This window comes from Aulostomus chinensis, chromosome 17, assembly GCF_037954235.1.
Source record: "Aulostomus chinensis isolate RoL2024-O1b breed Wild chromosome 17, RoL_Achi_v1.0, whole genome shotgun sequence".
Taxonomy (NCBI): Eukaryota; Metazoa; Chordata; class Actinopteri; order Syngnathiformes; family Aulostomidae; genus Aulostomus; species Aulostomus chinensis.
In genome coordinates this window covers 3,477,608-3,503,760 of record NC_141336.1, presented here as the reverse complement: position 1 = coordinate 3,503,760, position 26,153 = coordinate 3,477,608, and the positions used below count along the sequence as shown (strand labels likewise).

Genomic DNA, 26,153 nt, shown 5'->3' with positions numbered 1-26,153 from the left:
TTCACCTCCATACACTGAGCCTCCCCTGACACTGTTTGGAGCCCCCCTGGGGAGACCCACCTCACCATGAAAACCTTTGGTCTGTGTGATGTCAAAGTCAGAGTTTCTGAGTTTGGAAGTTGTTGTTGGGCGGTTTAAACAAGACATTTCAGTTGGGGACAGTGAAATATTGCATCGCCTGACTGGACGATACATTAATTACAAAAAAAAACCCAAATTCTGATTATTCGAAACTTTGACTCTTGCCCACCATATTTCTACAAATGTGATGTGAGCTTGTGTCACAAAATTATCTCAGACTTGCAGAGTTGTTTTTCCTGACATGAGGGGCCCTCCTGTGAGTGTTGTCAGAGGGAAGCTCTTTACTCGGATTAGTCCGACATCACGTGAATGCAGCATCTGATATAATAGTACCCTAAATATCCTAAACTAGTGAAAAACACCATTTAACTATTTATGGCTGTTCATTGAACATGACAAACAGGGAAAATCAAAGCACATTGTTTCGTACAAAATGTTAGAAAGTATAACAAGGAAAAATAAATGCCATTTCTTGTGATAGTATTTAAAAAAACGCACAGGCTGGGGACAAAAGTCATCAAATTTATTTACATGAGTAAGATAAAGTCCGTTTTTTATTCTTTTTTGGTAAATTGCCCGCAGCAATTAGTGCCAAGTGTGTGACAATGTGATGAAATATCAGATTCATTAATTTTAAAAAGCAATTACAACATGTTTGATATGTAACGCTGCAGATTATGACACCACACAAAACTGGCGACAGGAGCGTCCTGATAGTCTGGGAAAGAAACTCGTCCTGTTTCCTTCTGAGGCCGACGCTGCTGAAGCCTTTTTTAAAGGAAGAGTCCTGGTTGTGTTGTGTGTCTCCTCAGTGCTCTGCCGCGAGGAGGAAAAGGGTTTGGTGCTCAGCAGTAATCAACAGCAGCACATTAGCGGGCCAGATGGCGCTGACTACACAAGTAAATTAGACCCCTGGCCCCTCGCAAAGCACACACCCTCCCCTGTCATTCCTCCATCGAGGCTAATGCCTTTGCCCTCATGTTCTTGTGTAAAGTTGCCACACATTTATATGCACTCTGACCCATCAAGTTTTCTCCCTGCATACATTGTAATTCTTGATCACATATTAAGTATTCGCAGGCTAATCCGACATGCTCACTCTGGGCTTTGTTTTTTTTCTTTTAACTTCCTCCTCCTTTTTTTGCAGTGGAATGTTATGCTAATCCTCGCTATGCTGAGGAATAATAAGCAGGAGCAGTGATGAGTTCTGGTCCAAGGTGTCACCTCAGAGAGGAATGTGTGTGAGTGCGTGTGAGGGGAATTTTGCTGCTGGCAGGAGGTGCAGTACCTCAATGTTACCAGAGAGGGGAAGTGTTGTGTTGTGCCAGTATGCTGAAACTTCTGGCAGGTTGTGGGTGTTAGTGAAGGGAGGAGGGGTTGGGTTGGGGGGGGGGGGGTGCATACACACTGCCAATGTTACCCCTGGCAACCTTGATTAAGACAGGAAGTCGTTAGTACAATTGCTGTTGTGATGATTACCCAGTGAATATTTCTGCCCACGTGTGCAGGGATGTGTTTTAGTGGAGGTTGTGGGCAGCAGAGTCCAGGCTGCTGCTGCTGGGGTCTGCTGGGGTCCTCTAGGATCCACTGGGGTCTGCTGGGGTCCACTGGGGTCTGCTGGAGTCTTCTTTGACAGGCGGGCAGTCTGGACGACCCATAAATGCACCGACGGGGAACCTCTCAGTTGTGGTGAAAATTTAAAAAACCTATGTTTGAAATAACTCATTTTGAGGACTTAATTTTCCTTTTGAACCCTGAAAAACACTCTCACCACGATTTCAGCATTGTGCCACACACAGTTTGTGTAAGGATTTTCATAGACACAGGGATGTCTGCCTTGATGAGCTGAGGCGGCAGAATCTCCCCCTCTTGTCATGTGCCTTTTGTCAGATCTACAAGGTCAACGCAGTCTGAAGCATGCGTGTCTCTGAGCGTCGAATGCTGTCCTCTTTGTGTAAAATCCCTCACAAACCAGATTTCTGACTCAATATGTTGTGTTCTCTCTGTCTCTCTCTCTCTGCCCCCCCCAGATCGCTTTCTCCCAGCACAGCAACTTCATGGACCTGGTGCAGTTCTTTGTCACATTCTTCAGGTGAGCAGTTGTCCTCTTCCTCCTCTGTCAGTCCACACTGCAGATGAGTTAAAGTGGTTGCAGTCAGTCTTCGATCTGTGTGTGTGTGTGTGTGTGTGTGTGTGTGTGTGTCTGAGATGCAGTGGGAACCAGAGTGATTGATCACCAAAGCCACTCGTGTGTTTGTGTGTGTGTGTGTGTGTGTGTGTGTGCGCGCACGAGCCATTACTATGAAGAAGCGCTGCGCCCCACTGGTTTATAGGCGCTAGATGTCGGTATGCACAGGCACACATGCAACTCCCGCTGCTTTATTTGATTCACTTACATCCTGCACTCGTTCTTATTTCTTTTAGCCCCTCTGTGGTCCACTGAAATGAAGAGGGAAATAAAAAAAAGAAGTGCTGTAACATATATAAGCACAGTCCAGCATCCTTTGGAAATATGTAAAGCTGCACCTTTTACATCGGGGACTAATATCAGATCACGCAGAATGCAGGATGACGCCTGGCGTCTGTAATTTCGCATAATCCTCTGAGTGACGTCTGTTGAATAGCCGGGGTGAGAGGCTAAATTCGTCCGTCTCATGAAACACCAGCTAGGTGGCTGAGCCTGCTACTTAGCTCACTCATAGCCTGTTAGCTTGCTTTAGCTAGCACACTGACTTATCCAAACTCACTTTGCAAAACTTCAGGTCTTTTTTCCAACATATTTGGAGCAAATACAACATGGAAATACACCGGAGCAGATGAGAGCTCACGGAGGCTTCTGTAGAAAAATGAATGCACTTGCACGTGTATTGATACACACTCCAAACGTCTGTGTGTGGAAACGCGGTTCAAGGGTCCATTTTCCAATTCACGATTCTCATCTCAGATCAGCAACTGATATGTTTTTCTCAGCAGGCGTGACCTTCACCGCAGTAATAAGTTATATAAAGTTGTCATAACTAACTTGTTGGCAAAAAAAAAATTGCCTGATACATTTACAGAGCAGTAGATAGGAAAAAAACCGTCATCCCAAAAGACTGAGATAAGAGGCGAAGTCGCCCGTAGAGCTGCAGAGTTGGCTGAGAAGTCTGTGTTGACCTTTTTTACATAATGTATAGTCATTTGATCCATTATTAATGTAAGAGTGACTCAGAGTTTTAGTCGACTGCCATGTTTTAGACAAAGTTGTAGGAATTACTCATTTAGAGGAGAATTGCTTTGGCAGCCTGTAGAAACACAGCCAGCAAAATAATGTGTGATATCTGTGTTCACTGGCACACACAACCCCCCCCCCCCCCCCTCCCTGCCGTGTGTCACTATCATACAAAGTCTCTTTATCGACTTAATTCGTCATTTCATGGCCTTTGGCGATGAGGTCATATCTCAGTGGTGTCTATGTGTGTCACCAGGATAACGCAAAAACTATGAGGCCGACGGATGACACATTTCTCGATGTTATATCTGTTAAACTGTGGGACTTGCAGGAATTTTTTTTTGAGCTTATGTTGTTGAAATGTCCAGCGCTGTATTCTGGAGTGGGGTTGATGTCATGCACTCTAACTTGAGCTCCATAAAGTCTTCTCCATTTGCTCAATTGTTAAAACGAATCTGAATATCCTGGAACGTATGAATGGTAGAAATCTGAACAGTAAAATGATAAGAATGTCCCTGAAGAGCTTTACATTTTGGTTTTGCAGTGGTTTCTGTGGCTGAGATTATAAGGGATTAAAAAGTTGGCAAAAAAATATGCAGAAGAGTAAACCTCCGGATCTTACATTGCATAATTGTGTGCATGTAGCGCCACCAAGTGGGCCCAGGAGGTGGTATCAATCAATCCATCTTTCTTTACAGTATATCATGCCAAATCACAACAAGAGCCATCTCAAGCTACTTTACACAAAGAGCAGGTGTAGAACCCCATTCTTTAACTCAGAAGAAAGAGACCCAACGTTCCCTTGGCGACGGTGGCACGAAAAAAACTCGGCACCACAGTGCATGCATTCGTCTGCCTCTGAATGCAAACTCTAAATATTGTCAGTTTCGCCACCCTGTCACTGTACAGAACCCCCACACACTGACATGTGTGGGGGTTCCACTCATCACTGGTTGCTAGTGTGGCTGCGGTAATATAGTACATATGCTAATTCTGCCACATGGTACAGAGATGGAAATATCATGCTGTGGAGCACACAAAGCACATTTTTCCCTCTGATGCCCGCTGACATATCTGGTATCCATTCAAAGCTTCAGGTCGTAAACGGACTTTCAAAAGCATTTCTCCAGGATTATTCCTGGCAGAGCAGTGCTCTGCCTTCCACCGACGGACACTGCCTCCCCTGGCAGGGCTGAGCACACGTGCGCGTGTTGAGCTGTGATGAATCCTTGGGCTGGGTGCCACTTCTCCAGGAACTGCTGTAATGTGTTATTGATTTTGAAAATGAGGGAGACCAAAAATTTTGTACTCAAGCGTGTTCCTTGCATGCTTGATTGCACATTTTTATGTATTCTATCCTTTGTGTGCGTGTGTGTGTGGCTTTACCATGGTTTGTGGGAACTCCACACGCTGGCTGTTTTTAAGTCATGCTGTTTTTATCGACCCTGCAGCCATGTAACAGTTGACTGAGGTGATCGGCCGGTTTTGTTGACGAGCTCTTCGCCGCCCCAGTTGTGTTCAGTAACGGCATGTTTGAGTATTGACTGAATAAATCCTGTCCCTCTTTCAGGGGCGTTCGGATGGTATTTAGTGTTAAAAGCTGCAGGATGTCAAGTGTGGCTCCGCACATCCCTCCCTCCCTCCCTCCCTGCCTCCCTGCCTCCCTCCCTCCTCTCTTGCATACCATTGCAGACACTGCAGTTACTCTCTCACGATGCTTGTACGTGGAAACATGTGCGTCAGCGTATGGATGTTTGCTTGTGAACGTTTGAAACATGTGACCTGTTGTGTGCAGGACGCAGCTCTAGAGCCATCCACAAACTTCCTCCTGCCACTCCACCCTCCGTCTTTACCTCCATCCTTTTTCTTTTCAGCAGCCTCATTTTTGTGTTCTTACTGCTCCTCCTCTCTTTCCTCCTATTCTCCTTCTGTCCTTGCATCCTTTGCTTCCTCAGTACTCGTTGCTAGATCCATCCCTCTCTCCTTCCCGCTCATGGTCTCCTCTCTTTCATCTCCTCCCTTCTGTTCTCTGTTCCTCCTCCATTGCTTCCTCTGCTTCTCCCCCTCTGTTTACCTCCCTCGCTCATTCCCTCTCTTCATCCCTCCCGCCCCGTTTCCTTTCCTCCCATCCTCCCACTACTCCATCTGACTTGCTCTTAATCCCCCAGCTCAGTCTTTTTTGATGTGCACGCTGCCTGCCACTGATTCAGCACAGATGAACACAAACCTAAAGTTGGTGAGCTAGCAGCCTTGTCCCTATTTACTTCTCTGGGTGCTGTATTGTTTGTGTTGCGGGGGAGGCGAGGGATGCTAATTAATGTGAAAACTGTTTGCTCTTCTTCACTCTGACTTTCTCTGTGTCTTAATCTCACTCTCTCTCGCTCTGGGTTCGCACTCTCTCAGTGCCATGTTCCCTGTGGGGACAGATGAAGGTGGTGCCATCCCGTTATCTGCAGCGCCAGCACAGATACCCCCACAAGCATTCTTGAGCCACAAAACAGATGCATTAAACATCCGCATTAACAGCCAACAGATGCATTCATGTGTTTTAATCCAGCTGTCTAGCACCTTCTCACCTTAGGCTGGTTATGTTGAATCATGGCTTATAAAAGTGAATGAGCATTTTTTTTCCCCCTCTCTTTTCAAATCCAAGCAAAGTGTCAGAGTCCCAACATTTATGGAAAACCCGTTTTTGTTAAATGTTGCAAATTGAATGCTATCGCTTCCACAGCATGAATGTTTCCTCCCAGACCTGGAGAAGCCCCAGAGAATGTGAAATTTCTGAAACATTTTTTTCTTTTTGGAAATCAAATAGAAAAATATTCTTGTTTTTACTTAAAGCTGTCAGGCTTCTGCTTATGCAAGCTGCCTCTGGAAGAGCCATGCAATTATTTGCATGCTGGAACATAGTTGGATGTAGTTGGATGTCGCAGTATCGAGCCTACATGCCTGTGCCAGTCAGCCACTTTGTCAAAAGGAGAGAAAAACTACAGTTTTTGCCTGTATTGTCTAAGTAAATTATTCTGAATAGTTTTTTTCCCCTTTAAACAGTGAATCATAACCATTTTTATGATTTATTTCCCATCCCTCCATGTTCCCCCTCTTCTCCTGTTCAGGGTGGTGGGGGTGGAGCCTATCCCAGCAGCCTTCCCCCTGGACAGGTCACCAGTCCATGGCAGGGCCAACACATACAGACAGACAACCATTGCAAAAGAACAGATTTGTTTAGTTGGTGGGATCTTTTCTAATTCTAGGCGTGACAGATTACGACTCTGGACTCCTCTGGACATGAGTGGAAAGAGGGATTTTAATATTCCGAATTTGTGTGCATCTCGGAAAAACAGCGGTGACAGTGGTGTACCTGTTGTTTGAGGGGGCGGGGCCATGGCTTGTGTGATGTCACATGCATCAAGGCCTTTTCATCATTGCTATTATTTGTGGGATACAGAAGGTAGGGTGCAAAACTTCAAAGTCAAGACAGAAGTGACAGTTTGATCTTCCTTCGTCTCATCAGTCAGAGTCTAAACTGCCCCCCGTCTGGCTTCTGCTTCAGAATTCAGACCTGATCACAAGGTCACGCCTGATGTTTGATACGATGAACAGTTGTTGAGCCAATCAAGGGAAAGTCTGACAGACAGAGATTCCTTGCTTTACTAAGTGGATTGACATGTATTATAAACTAAAAATACACACCTACAACACTTAAATATCCTGTTTATTCCAGTTCTACACATCCAGCCACTGTGTTTGATGCAACTGTTGTGGAAAGGGAAGGAGGTCAAAGGCTCGATGACAAAAACAATATAGAAGCATAAATCAGGAAGTCACATTGAGAGAGCTCATTAGCCCACCTTCTGGTACAGGACACCATGATGGCTCCCATATGGGTCGTCAGCAATAAATCTGAGACCTGAGCATCATTATCATCTCGATGTTTAAGGTTAGAGACGGGAGCTTGTCTATAAATAACATCGCAATAATCCGCCACTGAGATAAAGGTTTCACCCACAATCCTGTTCCTGCTATGTGATGAGAAACTGCATCCTGAAACGTGTCAGTATTTTATCCACCATTTATAACGGGGAATGTTTTCGGCCTGTTTTAAATGCAGATGTGAAGATTTTGAAAAGTTTTCTTCTCATATCAAGTGAAAGTGGGATCCAGTTTTTGTTGGAGGATGTTTTTATCCGTAGGATTCGATGGAGACATCAAGGTAGTGGAAGACAAGGGCTCTGAGCTGTTGTTCTACCACACTGACCATGCATTGACCCGCTGTAGTGTTTATTTTTTAGACTTGACTTAACCTTCTAATAGTCAACCCGGCACTGTGGCCTGATGTTCCAGAAAATTCCACTTCCCCTGAGACTGCAACTCCCTGACACATTTGTGCTGCTCCACAGCTCGTAGTAAAACTCCCGCTGTCTGCTGGGTGCTTCCATCCAACACAAACGCTTACTGTGTATTTTTAGCTGATGACTGGTCCCAGTGGGAAGCAAAGCCCTCATGGTGGCATTGAAGTACATCTGCAAGTATCTCTAATCATAGATACTTTGTTACTTCAGTCTCTAATGATTGAGCTTCACCTGTGTTTTACTTGCGCCGACACGCTGAGCTGAAGCGAATGTGAGGCCTGAGCAGCGTCACTGGCTGTCAGAGAGCTGCAGGGATGACCTGCTGTTGTTGGCCAAGCTTGAAGTTAGCATCACCGTGGGAGTCTTCATCCAAAATGGGATTTTTGATTTTAGCAGGAAAGATCCGAAGTGAGGAAAAAAAAAATCTTTGAGACAGGTTTTGTTCAGTAAGATAATCTTTATAAAAGATATGGTTTTGAGTCGTAACTGCAATCGGTAGTTAAGTACAAAGCCAACGTGATGCTGTGAAGCAGCTGCATGGGGATACATGGCACCAGTGCAACTAGGACTGAACTTTACTCTTAAGATAAGATAAGATCGACTTAACTGATCCCACATCAGGGCAATGCGCTTGTTACTGCAGGACAGTAGTAGTACTACCTCTAGTAGTAGTAGAGGTAGACAACTGAGGGGAGGTAGAGAAGTGGCACACAATACAAAAAAGACACATTTTAAAAAATAGACAAAAACTAGATAATGTGAATATTTCAAGAGGCAATCTAAAATATGTAGAAAAAATGGAAATAGAAAGAACTATGACACTGTAAAACCAAACCAAAGAACTCCATGTGCAATATCTCCTAACTTCTGTTTGTGGTCGGGTTCAGCCTCTTGTTAGCAGCCACCATTCATGAGGCATTTTAAAAATTCTCAAGTGCAGTATTTATAGATGTGTTTTTACGCCACGCAAAAGAACATCAAAATGCATCGAGCTAGAGCTCATTGCAGACATTTTACCAAAAATCCCTCAGAGAAATCCCACTGAGGTTACGATGCAGCAGCCAGATGTTCATCAATGCTGAATGTATGTCCAGGTTTGAGGTCTCATTCCTGCGCTACTATCAGGCAGTTGAGGTTAAGAGCCTTGCTCATGGGCACCGGTGGCAGTCATGAGGTGGCAGTGCTCGTCCTGCCATCGTGGATTGTCGTAATCAGTGGCCTCAGCTTGTGTAAGCCTTGCGGTTTGACAACAGCAGTCATGTCGCTCTAAATGTTCCAAACGCTTCAGGAAATTGTTTTCAAAGTGAGAAACTTATAACAAAGCAACTGTGAAAATGTCAGAAGTGTAAAAGGCTGGCACAGTGTGAATTGTCAGATCTTTCCTTTAAACCTGCATTGTCCCTCAAAACTGTTAAAAATATCCCCCCTCCACCACTCCCTGATATGTTCCTCCATTGTCAAAACCAGGTCGGTGGAGTCTGAATTGATTCCACATGAGCCGTTCTGGTTCGCAGCTTCAACATAGAAAACAGGCAAACAATCCTTCCCCCCTTTTCATGTAACTGGGCTGGCTGTGCAGTAGAAAGAAGCAGATGCTTATTAAAGTGGCGCTGCATGGCTAGAGAACAAAAGGAACCAGAACCAACCAGAATGACCTCCACGCTGTCAGTTTGCAATTCTTGCGTCCTCGAAATCTGGAGATCTTGTGAATGAACCAATCAGCTGCACAAAAGGGAGCTAAAGCATGCAGAATTCACTCGTCATTAAGTCCCTCTATCACCATTTCCTGCCTTAAATGCTTGTTGGATGTGCACGTCTGCTATGCTTCGGTAAAATTCTTTGGATTTTGAACTTAACCTCTACTGGGGTGTGTTTGGTCTCGCTGGCTCCGGTGAAAGTTAGGTAGATTAGCTGGTGTGATTTTGGAGCGGTGAGCAGCTCGATCTGTCCATCCTGGCTCAGTGTACTGAGTCTGCAGCTCCAACAAAAAAAAAAAAAAAAAAAATTGACTCATCATGACCTGATTGCCAAGTCTTTATTTGGAACAAGTGGACTTGAGTAGAATGGTGGCGAATGCAAGGCTAATTCAAGGTTGGTCGTTTTTCATGAGGCTTGTTGACGATACAAAATGTCCTCAGCCATAAGCAGCAGGCAGCCTTGATCACCTCTGTAAAATGTCAGCCCCTGTGAGATGTCAATTATTAAAATCTAGATCACATTAAAAAATCGCAATTCACCTCAGTTTGCAGCGTGTTACCACGCTTGTGTGTTTACAGTGATTTATAATTCTTTGCCAGATGTTTAAACAGAGGGGAGACATAATTTAGTTTTGGCGGAGACATTAAAAGACATGGTAGCGGCAGGCCGCTCGCCCTGGGCCAAGTCTGTGTGGGCAGCTGGGATGGGATGATAATGAATGAATCACCCCGCTGCCATCAAAGGGACTTAAATTATCCCCCCTGAAAGAATTTGACTTAAATGTGCATCAGAGGGAAGATCAGAGGAGACTGTCTTCTGTCAACATCTGTAGCTCTGGTCTTCACCGTCGTGCCCTTCTGGAGTCAGCAGGTGACACGAGTGTGTCTTTCCAGTGGAGTTGGACTGCGTTGGCTTCAGTGTCTTTCAATAGATGAGTAGTGAGAGTCTTTTTAATTGGTTCGACTGCTGAGGAGGATGTTTTTGTCACCGAGAGATCAGGAGCTTACCGTCACAACAGAAGAGAGGAGCCAGATCTGTCGCTGCACGGTGCAACAGCATAATTTGCTCTGAATCTAAAAAATACACCTTCACACATAGGAAGAAGATGTACTGTAAATCAGACAATGCAATAATGACAAAATTAATGATAATCTCAAGTAAAAAAAAAACAACTTTATGAATTCCTCAGATGTTGATGTCAGAGAAGACTTTTAAAACTATTTACTCTTGGTTTTCTTGTCCAAAAGTGACAGAAACCAGCTTTCATTCAAGTGTTTTTTACTCAAAAGAGTGGATGAGTTTACTATGAAATGATTTCTTAGAGAACGTTGTCAAACTTGACCCACCTCAGTAATTCTCTGACATTTTATCAACCTTTTTGGCCTCTTTTTTTTTTTTAATTGAAAAAACCCAGAATAACAGCTCAGTGTTTGTCTGTATAGGAATTCCTGAGACGGTACTTGAATTCCGCCGGCCCTAAACCTCCTCTGACCAGAGTGTCTGCTGTACACGGGTCTACTGAGAGGTGATTTTGTCACTCCTGTCCCCCAAACACCTTCTTCTCCTTTAACCCCTTCCTTGTGTCGCCATGGTAATTGGGTCCTGTCTTTTAACCTCTGGGTCTGAGCTGCTTAAATTACACTTGTTAAGTGTCACCGTAGCCTAAGTGGTGCCTGAACTGATGACTGGGAGGAAAAGTGACTGAGCGGTTGTGAGGCTAAGTAATATTTCTACGGTGCATGAAGGAGCCAACCGCCGCACTGTAACTGTAGCTGTCATGTGATCGCATGTGGTCCCTTCAACAACCACAGGAAGTCATTCAGTTTGAGCATGGCTGCTTTATTTCCACTTCCTGTTTGACGTCAAGCTTTAGCCAGATCCACCTTGTGCCATACATCAAAACCAGGTATTGTCGTAAGTGCGATGACTCTCACTCAGTACTGACTAGGGATGTAACGATTACCGGTAAAAATGATAAACCGCGGTAAAATGTCTGACGGTTAGTACTCCCGTTTCACATTTTAATTACCGTCAAACCGTGTTTGATTGCCGATAGCTCAGGGACATTGCTCTCGTGTGAGAAGTGCAGCCGCAGGCAGCCGATCGGACACAGGCGCCCCGCGCGCATGCGCACTGCTCAATTAACAACTCGTAAACGTGGCGGAGGGCAGCGCTGCCGACCGGAGCACGGAGAAGTCTGGACGTTCTTCGGTTTTTAGAAAGATGCGGAAGAGAGAATGGTCGAAGACAGCAATCCAGTTTGCCGAAAATGCCACCAAAAAATCCCCGCGAAGGGTGGAAACACGTCCAATATGATGTCGCAACTACGTGACCACCACCCGCTACCGTGCAACGAAGTTCATTCTGCATGTTATTCTGATTGTTTTTGTCTAAAATAAAACTTTGCTCAATGATGAAAGTGCACCTGTGAGTACTTTTTAACCATTTTGACATCTCAACAATGCCATGATAATATTGATAACCGTGATAATTTTGGTCACGATTGTCGTCATGTGAAATTTTCATACGGTTACATGTCCAGTACTGACACGTGGATGTCTTTGAGCGTGGTCACGACGTGACATTTTGGACAGTCAGGACTTTGTCGAGTTGATTTGAAATATAGATTTTTGTCATGAAACATGGAATGTAGTATGATACAGCATCAATACTAGAGGCTGGAATATCAGTGAAGTATTCTGAGGGGAAATATTGCATTATATTGCTGTGTTGACTGTATTGCTCATCAGCTCAAGCCTCCTTCCATCATATTCCTATGCAAATAAATCCTAATAATCCCGTGCCCATTCTGGATTTGGAAAACTGTCTCTGTGGACCTGGGATTTCATTAACTGTGACTCATCCATATTCCTACCTGGTTAATGTGAATTATTACTGTAAGTCCCACTTCCTGTGTCATCCAGGTCTGCCGACTCTTCGCTTTGACATGAATGAAAACTGCAACGTTCCCGGCTCAAATGACCCGGAACCCTAACTGGTGCCAGTTTCCAGTTGAGTGTTTTAAAGCTTTGACAACTGGTACCTGAATAGTACCAGAGAACGATATTACACACATTCATGCACACGCACACATACATTTTTTATTTTTAGGGCTCTCTGTGTTTGTACCAGGCTCTGAGTGCCACCTGCCAGCAGGAAGTAAGGGGTTGCTGTGATTGTCACGTCTCTATTCAGCCTGAAAACCCATCTGAGTTTCAGACATTAGCTAAGAAGTTCTCTAAAATGCACAATTTCTCTCTCTCTCTCTCTCTCTCTCTCTCTCTCTCTCTGTCTCTCTCTGTCACACACAGACACACATAGATTCACTCAGAAACACTCTTTATTCATAACATGGGCGGTAACTGGTTCCTCAGTGGTGCTGTGTGCCCTCTGAGCATTATTATTGTCCTATACACACATACACACACACACACACACTGGGTTGGTCTTATTTTTCTCTGAGTTGGGCTCGGTTCAATAAAATCAATTCCAAATTTAAACTGCAACTCATTTACGAGTCACAGCTCATTCTCCATAATTTCCCTGTGGTATTTGTTCTCGGTGATGTCACTACAGCACAATCATTTTCTGTCAGAGGGAGGGATTGAGATCCATCACTGGGGGGGAAGAAAGGGATCCAGAAAGCACACAGGCGAGCTGTTCCCTCTCACACCCGCGTGTGTTTTTACACTCCCGTCGGCCTGCGTGAGCGTCACCATCAGCGGTGACGGGCTGAGTGATGGGTGATTGACAGCAGGTCAAGTGTAGAGGACTTGGGAGCGCCACAGCGAGCTGAGGCTTTGATCCCATCCAGTTATAAATCAAATGGTTTTCAAATGTTAAATATAAAGAGCCGGTGCTGGAGCTGGGGCTCGAACCCGGAACCTTCTCGCTGTGAGGTGACAGTGCTGACCACTGCACCACCGTGCCGCCATATTGTAATATCCAAAACTGAAAAGCTAAACTTCAATATATACAAGTATGATTCTATTGTCTGTAACTGAAGCGATTAATATGTGGACAGAAAATGAATAATTTATCATGAAAATTGATTAAAGCCATGCGAGTTATAATTCAAAATTGATAGATTTGCTGATTTATGTTCATGACAAAACTGATGAGAAAAGGTAATTTCTGGAATTTAAAGATGTTTTAATTGCACGATGTACAACTTTCTAAGATCAAAACATCAACAAAGACATTTTCTTAGTTTCCAGTGCAAAAGATCACAAATTGGTGCAGTTTCACCATGCAAAAACATGGTGCGCCTTTGGGTGAAATTACTGATGACTTTAAATACAGACGCTGCATTGTTTGATGAAAATAACGGATGCTATGGCAACAGGGGTGGAAATGACTACTCTCATTGACCATTTAGCGTGTAAACCACTGACTGGTGAGTGAATGCTTGAAACCATCCGCCATGACACATCTGGACAAACTGTGAATGAGCTCACGCCACAGACAATCTCCCAGTGGTCTTTTAATTTCACAGCTGCCGGCTGCGCTGCCTCGCTGACACACACCTGTGTGGGAGCAGACACACCTGCACCGTCACTCCTTCTCATCCTGCTGCACTAAAACACTGCGTGAAAAGGAAAATAAATGAGGAAATGCACTTTGTTTCCTCTCTTTATCGTTAAACTATTTTTTAAATCATGAAATGAAGCATTTGTGTGAAATCCAGCTGCTTTCTCACAAGTTCCTCCATACGTTTTGCACATGAGTCCCACCCCACCACTTGCACCCACTCATTGAAATACTTGCCCTCAGCCAGCACCTTGGAGTGTTGACTGACAGCCGACTGCTTTTCTTCCACCGCCCCCCCCCCCCACCTTCTCCTCCCTTGAGACACCTGAGAAGATACCCAGCTCACATTTGAGCTCTGCCTGCCTGTCCTAAGGGGCCTCCGCAGGCAATCTGCAGGGGCTGCCAGCAATGAATCCCGCTCTTTTGCCCTCTCCAAGTTTTCCAGTCATCTCTCTCTCTTTCTCTCTATTCTCTCAGCCTTCACCGCATCATCACTCCTGTCCTTTTACCTCCTCGCCTCTTTCTTATTTATCATCTTATTGCTCTCCCCTTGCCCTTTTTCTTTCCCCAGCCTCCACTGGTTTTTATCTCATAAGCATTTTTACCATTCTCTTCATCCTCCTCTCTGGCCTGCCCTCATTCTTTATGCCTCTTTTTCTTCTCTCTTCATCCCTTTCTCCCCTCTCTTGCATTCTTTAACACCCTCTCTTTGTATCTGACCTCTTTGTCAGGTCATCAGCAAGGAGCCTGAGAGAGATACAAGTGGAAGATAGAACAGATAGAGAGTGAGAGAAGCGCCTCATAGCCAAACCTTCCTCCTTATTGGTCGGCAGGAGCTGAAAGCGGCTCTGTGTCTTATTCATAATAAATGAATCAGATCAGTTGGTTTGACTCGGAGCGTCCACTCCCTGCTCTTCCTCCTCTTCCTCACCTGTAATGAGTGGGGAGGAGAGCAACAGGAATGTGAGCAGGGCCGTTATGCACTCCGAGGGAATCCCAAGAGGGAGGCGAAGTATTTTCTTCCCGTCTGATCAGCCTCGTGTCCACCCCCCCCCCCGCGCCCCATCAAACACGTGCTCCTCCAGCACTGCCACGCTAAATGAGCTTCTGCAGAACCCTACAAGCTGAAGCAAAACCACAAACGAGCAGCGCCGCACCCAAGGCCGCATCGCCTGATTGAATAAAGACTTATGAAACCACATCTTCAGATCTTTGTGTTTCCTCCCAGTGCTCCGGCCCAGCTTGGTGGTTTTTTTGTTTTTTTTTTAATGGAATCTGCACCTCAATCACCATCAATTTCTAAATCATCATTTTCCCTCTGCTGTTCGTGGCCCTCTTTCGTCGCTGCTCTCGGACTGCAGGGACCCTTAAACTTCAGAACATAATATGAAATGTTTGATGGCTTCATTTTTATGTGTTTTTGTGGGGCTCAAAGTCTCCGGGGCCCCATCGTAATGCCACTTAGCTCGTTTACAGTTGAGGCTTACTCACGCTGGGCCGTTTGTACTGTGCCCAAGCATGTTTGTCCCCCAGAGTCCAGTTTGCTGGACTCTTGCAATCATTCCATACTGTGCCTAGGCATTGTATGCTTTCTTGCTCTTGGCACAGCTGGAAGAGCTGAGCTTCAGCACGGTGCTGCTGCACGGAGTGGAACCTGGACATGACACAATCAGGCAGCAGAGAGGAAAACGCTTTGCTACGATGCTGCAGACAGAATTATCAGTCTTAAACCAACTAGAAAACTCCACACTATAGTGGACGAGAAACCCCACTGAGTATTGGTAACATTAGCCTATGCTAGAGCTTATTAATGGCTCTGCTGCAGGGGTGCTGAGTGTGTTACCGTGTGCACAGAGGGAAAATCGGGCCTTTGATCCGCTGCAAACTACACAATGCCACCCAGTGTGTAACATGCCGACCTACTGGAGTAAAAGGCTGGACCTGCAACATGAGTATGATGTTGTCCCACGGTGCTGGCTTTCCATCTTTGTACAAGCTCCAATTGGCTCTGACAGCCACAACTACCGGCTTGATGGTGGAACAACAAAGTGTTAAAATGTTGTAACAGTCCTTCCTTGAAAAAGTTGTGTAAAAGAGGCTTTATGGAGGAAAAATACATTCCAATTCCTGCTCCTGTTGAGCAACTGCGAGTAGTAAGAGTGAGTAGGAGAAAAATACAAAGCTTCAGAGATTCTAGAGGAATTAGTATGCTGCTGCGTGTTCTGCTGTGCCTCTGTTTCACGTGGGTTCTTTGAAACATCCTAGCAGCGCTCGCGTCGACGGGTTTTGTTGTGACAAGTGCAGGGCAGAATTGGACCTTTGAGCAAATGCAGGCTAGTGTGTGGTTCAGTAGACAAACTTATCAGCCAAAGTGCAAATGAAATGACATTTGGCTGGGGAGCAGGTTTAATTTCCCACCCCAGAGAAAAGACAGCAGCAGGAAGGCTGCAGGATTAGTATTCAGTTGGCTATAGACAACAGAGCCGGTCGGTTGGTGTTTGCCCTGTGGCTGTTGTCTTGCTGTCAGGTTAGCCAATGACATGTCAGAGCTCACCTCTCTGGCCCCAGTAGCTTGTGGCTATAATACACTCTCCCTCTCTCTTTGGCTCCACTCCACCTCCACCTCCGCCACTGAGACCAACAGCTTCCATCATTTTTATCCTCATGTAATCAAGGAACATTTGCCAGACACGCAGTTTTTGTGGTTATTGTACTTGCTCATCCTCCAGCTGCACCGTAGACCTCTTGTTCATTCTGCCGTCTTTCTCTTGTTCCCCACTGCCCCGCTGAGTGGCTTCCCCAAAGAGAGCATGGGCTGTTTTGACAGTGGCATCATTAGGGGATATGTACTGTACATGTATATGAAGAGAAATCTCCCTCTCACCCTTGTAGGGTGGTTCCGTGTCATGTTCTAGCTCGGGTCCTCTACCAGAGGCCTGGGAGCTTGAGGGTTCCACACAGTATCTTAGCCGTTCCTATGTGTTCTTCTGGACTGAGGTTACAGGTGTTGTTCCTGGAATCTGCTGGAGCCACTCTCCCAGTTTGGGGGGTCACCGCCCAGAGTGCTCCGACCACTCCTGGACACTTGTTTGTTTAACTGGGAATATTGGATCTCATTTATATATTTAACCCAGATTATTAGAGTCGAATAAAATAAATTAGCCCGAATAATTTGGGATCTTCTTTCAATGGTGTGAATAGGAAGGCTTTGACACACAAACCTAGAGAAGCACCCTGCCCTCTGCTGCCTTCCATGCCCTCCCCTCTTTCTTCTCTTCCTCAGGTGGGTAGAATCAGTGATTATAACCTGAAACTCTTTTTTTGTCAAATTCAAGAAAGTTCTTCTCATGGTCCTCTCACTGTTTGAACACAGATTTGGTTCTGTTAATGAGAATTCTAGTCGTTCAGCAGCAGGGGGCGTTAGTACTCATGTGCTGCCTCTGCTAATTCCCCTCCTCAGTCTCCCCCTGAAGACAGAGAGCTTCACCTTAGCAGCAATGAATCCTAACCAACCCGTGAGACATTCTTTTGCTCACTTGGTATGAAAACATTTCAATCGCTCCAGCCAACCTCATTTTTTGGACTCATGACCACGATGGCGGTGTGTACCAACACGAGAGCTGGGTGCTCCCAGAACAGTTCTTCATTCTGCTTTCTGGGGATTTTGCCATGGCTTGTTCCGGACGGTAAAGTTGAGGCCGCTGTGACCATCTATGAGTCATCAGTACATACGATCGTTCACGTCTGACACAAGGATCTGACGATGATGAGAAAGACGGAGGCAGGCAGACTTTGTATGGATGTAAGTTCTGTGGAGAAACTTCACATTCTGCAATGTTGGCTCATCAAATGTGTTTTTTTGTTTAATTTTTAAAAAATTCTTTTTATCAGATATTTATCAGAGATGTCCCCTGGAATTATCTTCAGTTGGAGGAGCTGTAAATGTTCTAAAATACCAACTAGAACTGGACATGTTGCACGCTGTGGAGCTCTGACATCAGCGCGCGTTCACCAGGATGACTGACTCTACCGTTTTAGCTTGTCCTTTCTAATCTTTTTCTTGCCTTTATCTCTCTGTCCGTCACTATTACTGTCCATTCATCTCTTCGTCTCTCCTCCTTCTCCCATCCTGCTGAGGAGCCAGACCTCTGATGCAGGACTGATATCTGCTCACATGGGTCATTCATTAGCCCCGTGTTGCTCTTAAAGCTGCAGGCTGGAGGCCAAATCAATAAGAGCGCTGAGCCAATGGATCTTCCAAGAGTCTTCTCCAGGCTGGAGACGGATAGAGGGTCAGCAATGATAGTGATTAACTTTTGATCTTACAAATCAAAACTATAATCTAGCAGTTACTACTTCTGCATGCCTGCTGATATTTTACCATTCTTCTGAAAGTGATCATTTTTCTTAATTTTTTTAGGGTCTCAGCATATTTCAGTTTCTTTCTGTCTTTGGTCCAAATATAACATTTTCTTATCAAGACGTTGGAGATGCTCGCATGTTTCCAGCCTGATATTTACATTTTTTCATGAGTAAAACTCCCAAATGACTAGAATCAGTTCATTAAAAAGAGTTATTCAGAAGAATTGTTCACTGTCTCGTTCAGTGCAGCAACAGTTCAAGTGGTAAGGAAGCCCTGGATGTGCTGTCAAGTCTTGAGCAAGTTTCCTTACTGATTTGTTGGAGCTGAATTCTGGTTTTGGATAGAGATGGAACGTTAGAAAGAACACATCAGGATCCGATCCTGACTGAACAAGCCAGTGACTCAGCTCAGTTCATCCATCCAATAAACGCATTCGCTTATTGCTACCATGGAAACCATTAACTGGCAGTATTATTGTTGTCTAACTTCCTTAAGTACATTAACTGTATTATTAATCAGCAAAGGCAAAAATGAAGTAAACAAACAGCAGAAAATGTAGTTTTTCTTTTGTGAGCGGACTTTAGATGCTTGTGGGAATTTGCACAGCAGCTTGTAGAGAGAATTATTCGTGGCGTATCGGGTGCATGTAGTCAGGAGCGTAGTGCTGAGAGGAATGTTAAGAATTGTAGATTTGTGACACTCTCTCTCATAATAGATTCATATCTGAGTTTAAACCTGTATCCTGTCACAGTTGAGTCACTCTGTATGACATCAAACCTGCAAATTCCTATTTATGTAGTGGATGTTTTCCAGGAGGAAAACTGGGTTGACACTTGGATGGCTGGTGTGTCGCCAGCCATCACGCCACTCATCACCAGTCATTTGCCAACATTGAAAGGTGCTGAAATATAGAAAGTGTGAGTCAGAGAGCAACAGGAAGGCTGACAGTGAATGGCGTGACAGTCGGGGAATGGAGTTCAGATTGTTGCCTCTGATGTATCTGAGCGTGCACGCACGGACGCGCGCACACACACACACACACACACACACACCCTGACAGTCTTTGTCTTTTTTTATTTCGATTTCCTTGCCTGTCTTCTCACCACCATAAGTACAGGTGTGACAGCAGCCTGTGGAGTTGGAAGGAGTGTATGACGAACGTATACGCTGACATATCACCTTTACCTTCATCACCTGGTCACGATGTCTGGCAGAGGGCAAAGCACACGCCACATCTGGTTCCATGTATGCTCATGTAAACCAATAAAAAATGAACTTGAACAAAGGAAGTCCTCAAGCAAGAAGGGAGAAAAAGTTAGTTTGTGATTAAAAATATTCAGGCAGGAAAGAATAGAAATATCAAATCATGATGTTATTTAACATCAAAATGTAGATGATCAATATGGAAAGGACATGAAGTGACCTCAACCTCACTGAGGTGAATTATGTTGGGTAAAACTTTATTTTATGAAGTAGGGCCATGTAGGTTAATACAATAAAAAAGATAGATGAATAATCTCCCACTCTCCCTCCATCTCTTCCTCTCTGCCCCACAGACACAAAACTACTTCCTTATCACAGCCCTTTCTCTCCTGCACTTCCACAGTGAACCAAATAAATGAAATCCAATATAAGATAACCACCTCCTCTATCTTTACATGCTCCCAAAATGTGTTTGTAATAGTAAATCAGTTCCCTACGGGAACTTTGCCTCTCAAATCAGATCACTGGCTTAAGTTTTTTACATGTCTATGTACACCGTTAACGTGTGTGTGTGTGTGTGTTTGTGTGAGAGAGAGAGAGACAGACAGACAGATGGAGAGGAGCTCGACTTTAAAGGTTCTTTGGATCAGGTGGAATAATCAAGAAGGCAGAAACTAAAATGCAGGAAAATAAATCTTTTATTGCAAAACTGTCTAAAAATAACATACCCAGGTATAAAACATTATCAAAGACAGATAAAAGCTAGTAAAAGATGTAAAATGTCTAAAAGTTATTAAACTCTAAAAAAGAATAAAAAAGCAAGTCAATTTCAAGCTGAAGAAGTCTTCAGTCTGAGGACCGAGGGTTGACCACCAGCCTCTCACTGTGCAGCCCTGCTGTTCTCTCCGTAGGAGTCCACAGCATCGAGCCTCACACACTTCCCCTTCGTTACAGCAGTGTAAAAATGTCTGAAAGCTGGCCAGTGGCATGGCAACTGTAGCAAAGTAAAAGAGTCCACACGTCTCCAAACATCTCCACACGTCTCCAAACATCTCAACATGTGTCCACACGTCTCCAAACATCTCAACATGTGTCCACACATCTCCAAACACCTCCACACGTCTCCAAACATCTCCACACGTCTCCAAACACCTCCACATGTCTCCACACGTCTCCAAACATCTCCACACTTCTCCACACATGTCCACATGTCTCCAAACATCTCAACACATGTCCATACTTCTCCACACATGTCCATACCTCTCCAAACATGTTAGGACAGAAAATAAGTTAGCATCACAACCCTGTTCTGGAATGTCTGCCTCTGCTAATGCTCGTTCCACTTCATTTCAATGCTCAGCTGCAGTAGGATCACTAGAACTCTCCACTGGCAACTCCGTCTCTGCAAGTGCAGCGTCTGTGCTATGACACTTGAGTCAACATCTATTCTATGATTGAAAACCCTCATTGTTGGAATCATTCACATCCCAGATGTATGAAGACAAGTCTTCAAGGCTCATGGAGACGGAACCTCTAGCACAGGACAAAACTGAGGGGCTCACCTCAGTGTTCTAAATGTAGAGAGACATTTTAAACATTTTGAATTATTTATTCACAATATAATCCTTGAAAAGGTCCCGGGTTCGAGTCCCAGCTCGGGCACGGGGCCTTTCTGTGTGAGTCTCCATGTTCTCCCTGTTCCTGCGTGGGTTCTCTCTGGTACTCCAGCTTCCTCCCACAGTCCAAAGACATCAAGAGGGGACGAGGCTGATTGATTCTCTAAATTGACCGTAGGTATGAATGTGAGTGTGAATGGTTGTCTGTCTGTATGTGTTGGCCCTAGGATAGACTGGTGACCTGTCCAGGGTGAAGCCTGCCTCTCACCCGTAGCTGCTGGGATAGGCTCCACCCCCCGTGACCCTTAACAGGAATAAGCGGAAGTGGATGGATGGATGGATGGTTGGATGGATGGATGATCCTTTAATTCTTTGTAATTATGATCTGTCTGTCTGTCATCACAAAATTGAGATGCATTTATGGATGTGTTGCCCCTACAAATAAAAAAATTGACTTCACCTGGAAAAAGGACAACGAAAGAAAAAAATTTGAAAATGCAAACAGAGAACAGTTTATTTTTCAAGAGTGTTTATTCGCGCTTCACAAAAATATGTGACTATCTACGAACACAGTGTGTTCATAGTGTTTTAATGACCAGACCTTTAACTTTGGTCCAAATGTCAAATGAGGTGAATTTCATCCCAGGTGTAGTTTGCAAAGAAGGATTTGTCTGTCTCTGTTTCTGTTGGCCAATCAAAAGATACACATCTGAATAGGTAGCCTACAAAAATGGGCTAATAAATCAAACTAATATCAATCCAGGACCTTAAAGGTCTCCAATTGAAAGTTACAGAGGTACATGAATCGACCAGTATGTGAGAGTCTTGTATGCTGCCCCGTCTATTCATTTCATATGAGTTGAATTCATGTGAAGAGGTGTGTTCCATCAATGCAGCTTAATAAATTCCTCACTTAAGCAAGACGGACTCAAGACGGGCTCACTGAGGCCCAATCCCAAACCGGTCCCTGTTGCATGTTCTCAGGGGGGTCCAACACAGGGGTGTACAAGCAAGGCCTTTATCAGCAAGTGTGCGCCTCAGCTGACTCCACCAGCCCATGGGGCACTCATGGAGGATGGAGGAAGCCTCCTACAAAGCTCCAGATAGTGACTTATCAACTGTGTGTGTCGTCTGTGTAGGTTCTCATTCATCCAGGTCATCGTAGATCGAAGCGAAGTAAAATCTGGTCAACTGGACGTAAGTTTATCTTGAAGACGTTTCACCTCTCATCCGAGAGGCTTCTTCAGTTCTAGTGAAGAGTGTGGAAGCTCCAGCTTATAAACCTATGTGGGCGTGGTCAGTGCTATTGTGGTGGAAACGACCCTCCCGAGACTCACCTGGCCTCCCCAAACGACAGTCGTTGTGCGGTGTCAGGGAGTTTCAGGGGTGGTCGTTAGGGAGTTTCACCGACCACTCAGATGCTAATGGGCTGTGCTGGCATCAGCCGTTCCACATGGGTCTTTCAGCTGAACTCTTTGGGGAAGCTTTGAAAGGACTTGGTTGTAAATAGGTGAAAGGAAATGTCGCAGTCCACCTCCTCTGTTCAAAGATGGTTTCTCTATCCTGACGTGGATGGCTTCTTTAACTCACCCCAAAGATCCCACCCCTCACAGCCAGAAAAGCAATCTGGTATACGCTGTCAGATGCAGTGAGGCCTGCACGGATCTCTACATAGGGGAAACCAAACAGCCCCTCAACAAGCGCATGGCCCAACATAGAAGAGCCAACTCTGGAGGACAGGACTCAGCGGTTTTCCTCCACCTCAAGGAGGAAAGCCACTCCTTCCAGGACGACCATGTCCAAATCCTCGACAGAGAGGACAGATGGTTTGAAAGAGGAGTTAAAGAAGCCATCCACGTCAGGATAGAGAAACCATCTTTGAACAGAGGAGGTGGACTGCGACATTTCCTTTCACCTATTTACAACCAAGTCCTTTCAAAACTTCCCCAAAGAGCTCAGCTGAAAGACCCATGTGGAACGGCTGATGCCAGCACAGCCCATTAGCATCTGAGTGGTCGGTGAAACTCCCTAACGACCACCCCTCAAACTCCCTGACACCGCACAACGACTGTCGTTTGGGGAGGCCAGGTGAGTCTCGGGAGGGTCGTTTCCACCACAATAGCACTGACCACTCCCACATAGGTTTATAAGCTGGAGTTTCCACACTCTTCACTAGAACTGAAGAAGCCTCTCGGATGAGAGGTGAAACGTCTTCAAGATAAACTTACGTCCAGTTGACCAGATTTTACTTCGCTTCGATCAACTGTGTGTGTCCTATTAGCGATTCACAGAAACTGTGACGAGGGCTTTTTATTTCCTTTTTCCATTTCATCAAGTGGCCTTTACCTCGTTTATGTTCAACACTTCAGAGTTACATTTGTCGTGTGACTTGTCTTATTGGCATTAATCTGTTACTAGCAAGGTTCGTAAAAGTGAATGCAAAACCTACAGCATCACCTGTTATACTTTACTGAATATTGCTGTTATGACTACAAAGTGAAGTAACAGTTACAGTCATAAACTGTAAAAAGTAAACGCAAAAACTACAGTGACTGATTGTTTTGTACGTGACAGCAGGTTACTGCTCTCACACGTTACAAGGGTATTTAACAGTGTGTTCTGGAAAACAGGCATAGAAGTTCGAGTTTTGACTGATGTATGTGTTTACGCGCTTTCACACTTACAAACTCTGTTGTCACCCCCGTCCATTTGCAGGTTTTTACTGTCATAGTATTATGTTTTTTTTTTAACTGTAAAATCTATAGACATTTTTTACGGCGTAAGCACAGCAGCAGACTTTGTCTTCTCACTTCAGGAAGCACAAAAACTAAAGGTTGATGGTGAAGCTGCTGAGCTGGAGCTCATCAAGCACACGCACAGGTTAATCTGCGTTGTTATCCTGTGTGTCGAGAGCTGCCAGACCAAAACACCACTGAACCAACAAGAAACTGACCTCCATGGTCAGGTACTTCCTCCCTCCATCTTGGGCTCCCTCTGGTTTTGACTCTTCTTTTGCTGTCTGTGTGTCCTCAGCTGCTTCCTGTCACTGCTCCTGGTGGCCGCCGTGGTTTGGAAGATCAAACAGAGTTGTTGGGCATCACGGCGGCGAGAGGTAAGTATGAGCCGCGCTTCTACAATTATTGATCTTGACTGCTCAGGTGAGTCAGTCGCAGCCATGTAAGCACACTTCTTTTTATTCTAGTTCAAATAAAGCTGCTGTTGAGGCTTAAGATTCCTGCGGGTCTGCACTTGGAGGAACACCAACACACAACACTGCACAGCGATAACAAAATAGACCAGTCTGTGATGAGGGATCAAACCTGCCAGTCAACATGACGGAGCTCTGACTGCTTCCTAGTCACTTCTACATATTCAAGGGTCGCACAAGCACCAAGAAACTTCTGTCTTTTTCTCATGCTTTCATCTCCGTCTCAGCAACACAACAGTCCAGTTTGGGTCCACATCTGGCATGTTAACATTCTCCTGCTGTCTACATCTGTTTTCACACTAGCAGACAATTAAACTCCTGCTAAAGTACTCTAAACCACATGTGTGGTCATATCTTTTGTAGTAAGTGTCTCCTGGACCACGTTTTGCCACAATACCACACATACAGATGCACAAAGTGAACAAGTACCAGCCGCACACTGCCACAGATGGTAAAGACTCTATTTTATATGCAGAGACATCAGCATTAGCGACTGTGAATTGCTCAATAATGACAGCAGCAGTCCAGCAAAGTTGCTCTGAGGGTGAATATGAGCTCCAACAACGCAGTCCCTGACAACAAAACACAAATCCACCCAAATGTTTTGGAATGATGTAAAATTGCCCATCAGGCTGATGACAGATATGACATTAGAATTAAGGAAATTATCCTCCTGTTCTGAAGTGACTGTTGGATTAACATGAGGATGTGGAAGGAAGAGAGGCTGCGAATTGTGACATACTGCAGGTTTTACGGTCAGTAACATCAGCCCCCACTTTAAAAAATACTAAACATCGTAATTTAAATGTCCTGAATCACGTGATGAGATTCAGCTTTTCCTCAAAAGGAGGGCGAGTCCCCATTGATGCCGCAATATGAGCAAAACGCACACATATTCACGCAGCTATATTAGTGAGGACATTCATTAGCACATGACAAGCCGAACCTGTACCCAAAAATCCAGTCGTAGCCTCCAAACTGGCCTTTAGAGACATCTCAAAAAGTGAGGACTGACCAAAGGGTGAAATGCCCTCACTGTAGTGGTTTAAAACTCCAAACGGTCTTCACAAAGATAGCTGTACAATCTCTCACACACACACACAAACACACACACACAGTGGTGAGTGATATGAAGCAGACATCCGGACAAAGCCCCCGTCTGATTGGTTTATGACACCAGCCACAATAGATTTGCTCAGTTTATGACTTTGTTTCTTTTCATCAATTGTCTCAGTAATTGTGGAGGCATTTTATTTTTCTCCAGGAAATGTGTCAACTCTGTTCAACCCCTGTTTGGGACTGACGGAGTCTGAACGAATGTTGACTGATGGTGGTGCATGACACACTGAGTGAGTGAGTGGTATCTGAGTGACGCTAACAGGCTAACTAGCTTGTCAAAGCTGGTAAGAGAAAATGGTCATCTAGCAGAATATGGCAGATATGAAGTCAGTCTGAGTACAGGTGTGTTTACAGAGAAGTCTGGCTGGAGGGGGGCAGTGTCTGAGGGCATACAAGCTAATATTGCGCTTCATGTGAACTTTCGGTTTGTACTTTTCACACACACTCCGCGCCTACTGAAGAGCCTTTTGGCTGTAACCTTCCTGTTACATCACCGTCACCCCTGGATGCCTCTCAACACTTGCTCGTACTCTGCCCACCCTCCATCACACAGCCGCGGTTGTCCAGCTGGGTCATCTGCGAGCTAACCTTTAAAGCAATATCAGAATGTTGTGAAGAGGAATAGAGGTTACCGAGAATTGTAGGCTAAAACTACACCTACAAAAGAAGTTTGCCAGAATTCTCAGATTCTGCTTGGTTTGCCTAGAATTCTGAATGGTTAACGAACTCGGGCCAGTGTAAATGAATATGACCGGCGTCATTGAGTACAACA

At 44.8% G+C, this 26,153-nt stretch overlaps 1 protein-coding gene and 1 long non-coding RNA gene across 4 annotated transcripts in view; one reads left to right on the top strand and one right to left on the bottom strand.

Moving 5' to 3' along the window:
* The window catches only part of atrn (attractin), a 142,897-nt gene that overhangs the window by 70,559 nt on the left and 46,185 nt on the right, over nucleotides 1-26,153 (top strand). For 2 of the 3 annotated variants that reach the window (XM_086183473.1, XM_086183472.1), the window contains exons 25-26: nucleotides 2,112-2,173; nucleotides 24,088-24,166. In XM_086183473.1, coding sequence (XP_086039599.1) covers nucleotides 2,112-2,173; nucleotides 24,088-24,166 — 141 coding nt within the window. Of the gene's footprint in view, nucleotides 1-2,111; nucleotides 2,174-24,087; nucleotides 24,167-24,256; nucleotides 24,569-26,153 lie in introns of those variants that run through there. The other variant, XM_086183474.1, reaches the window with a different exon arrangement.
* LOC147246031 (uncharacterized) lies at nucleotides 9,831-11,461 on the bottom strand. Its single transcript, XR_015109904.1, has 3 exons — nucleotides 11,372-11,461; nucleotides 10,350-10,415; nucleotides 9,831-10,263 (listed from the first exon to the last, which is right to left on the bottom strand). It is a non-coding gene; the product is annotated as an uncharacterized LOC147246031 (long non-coding RNA).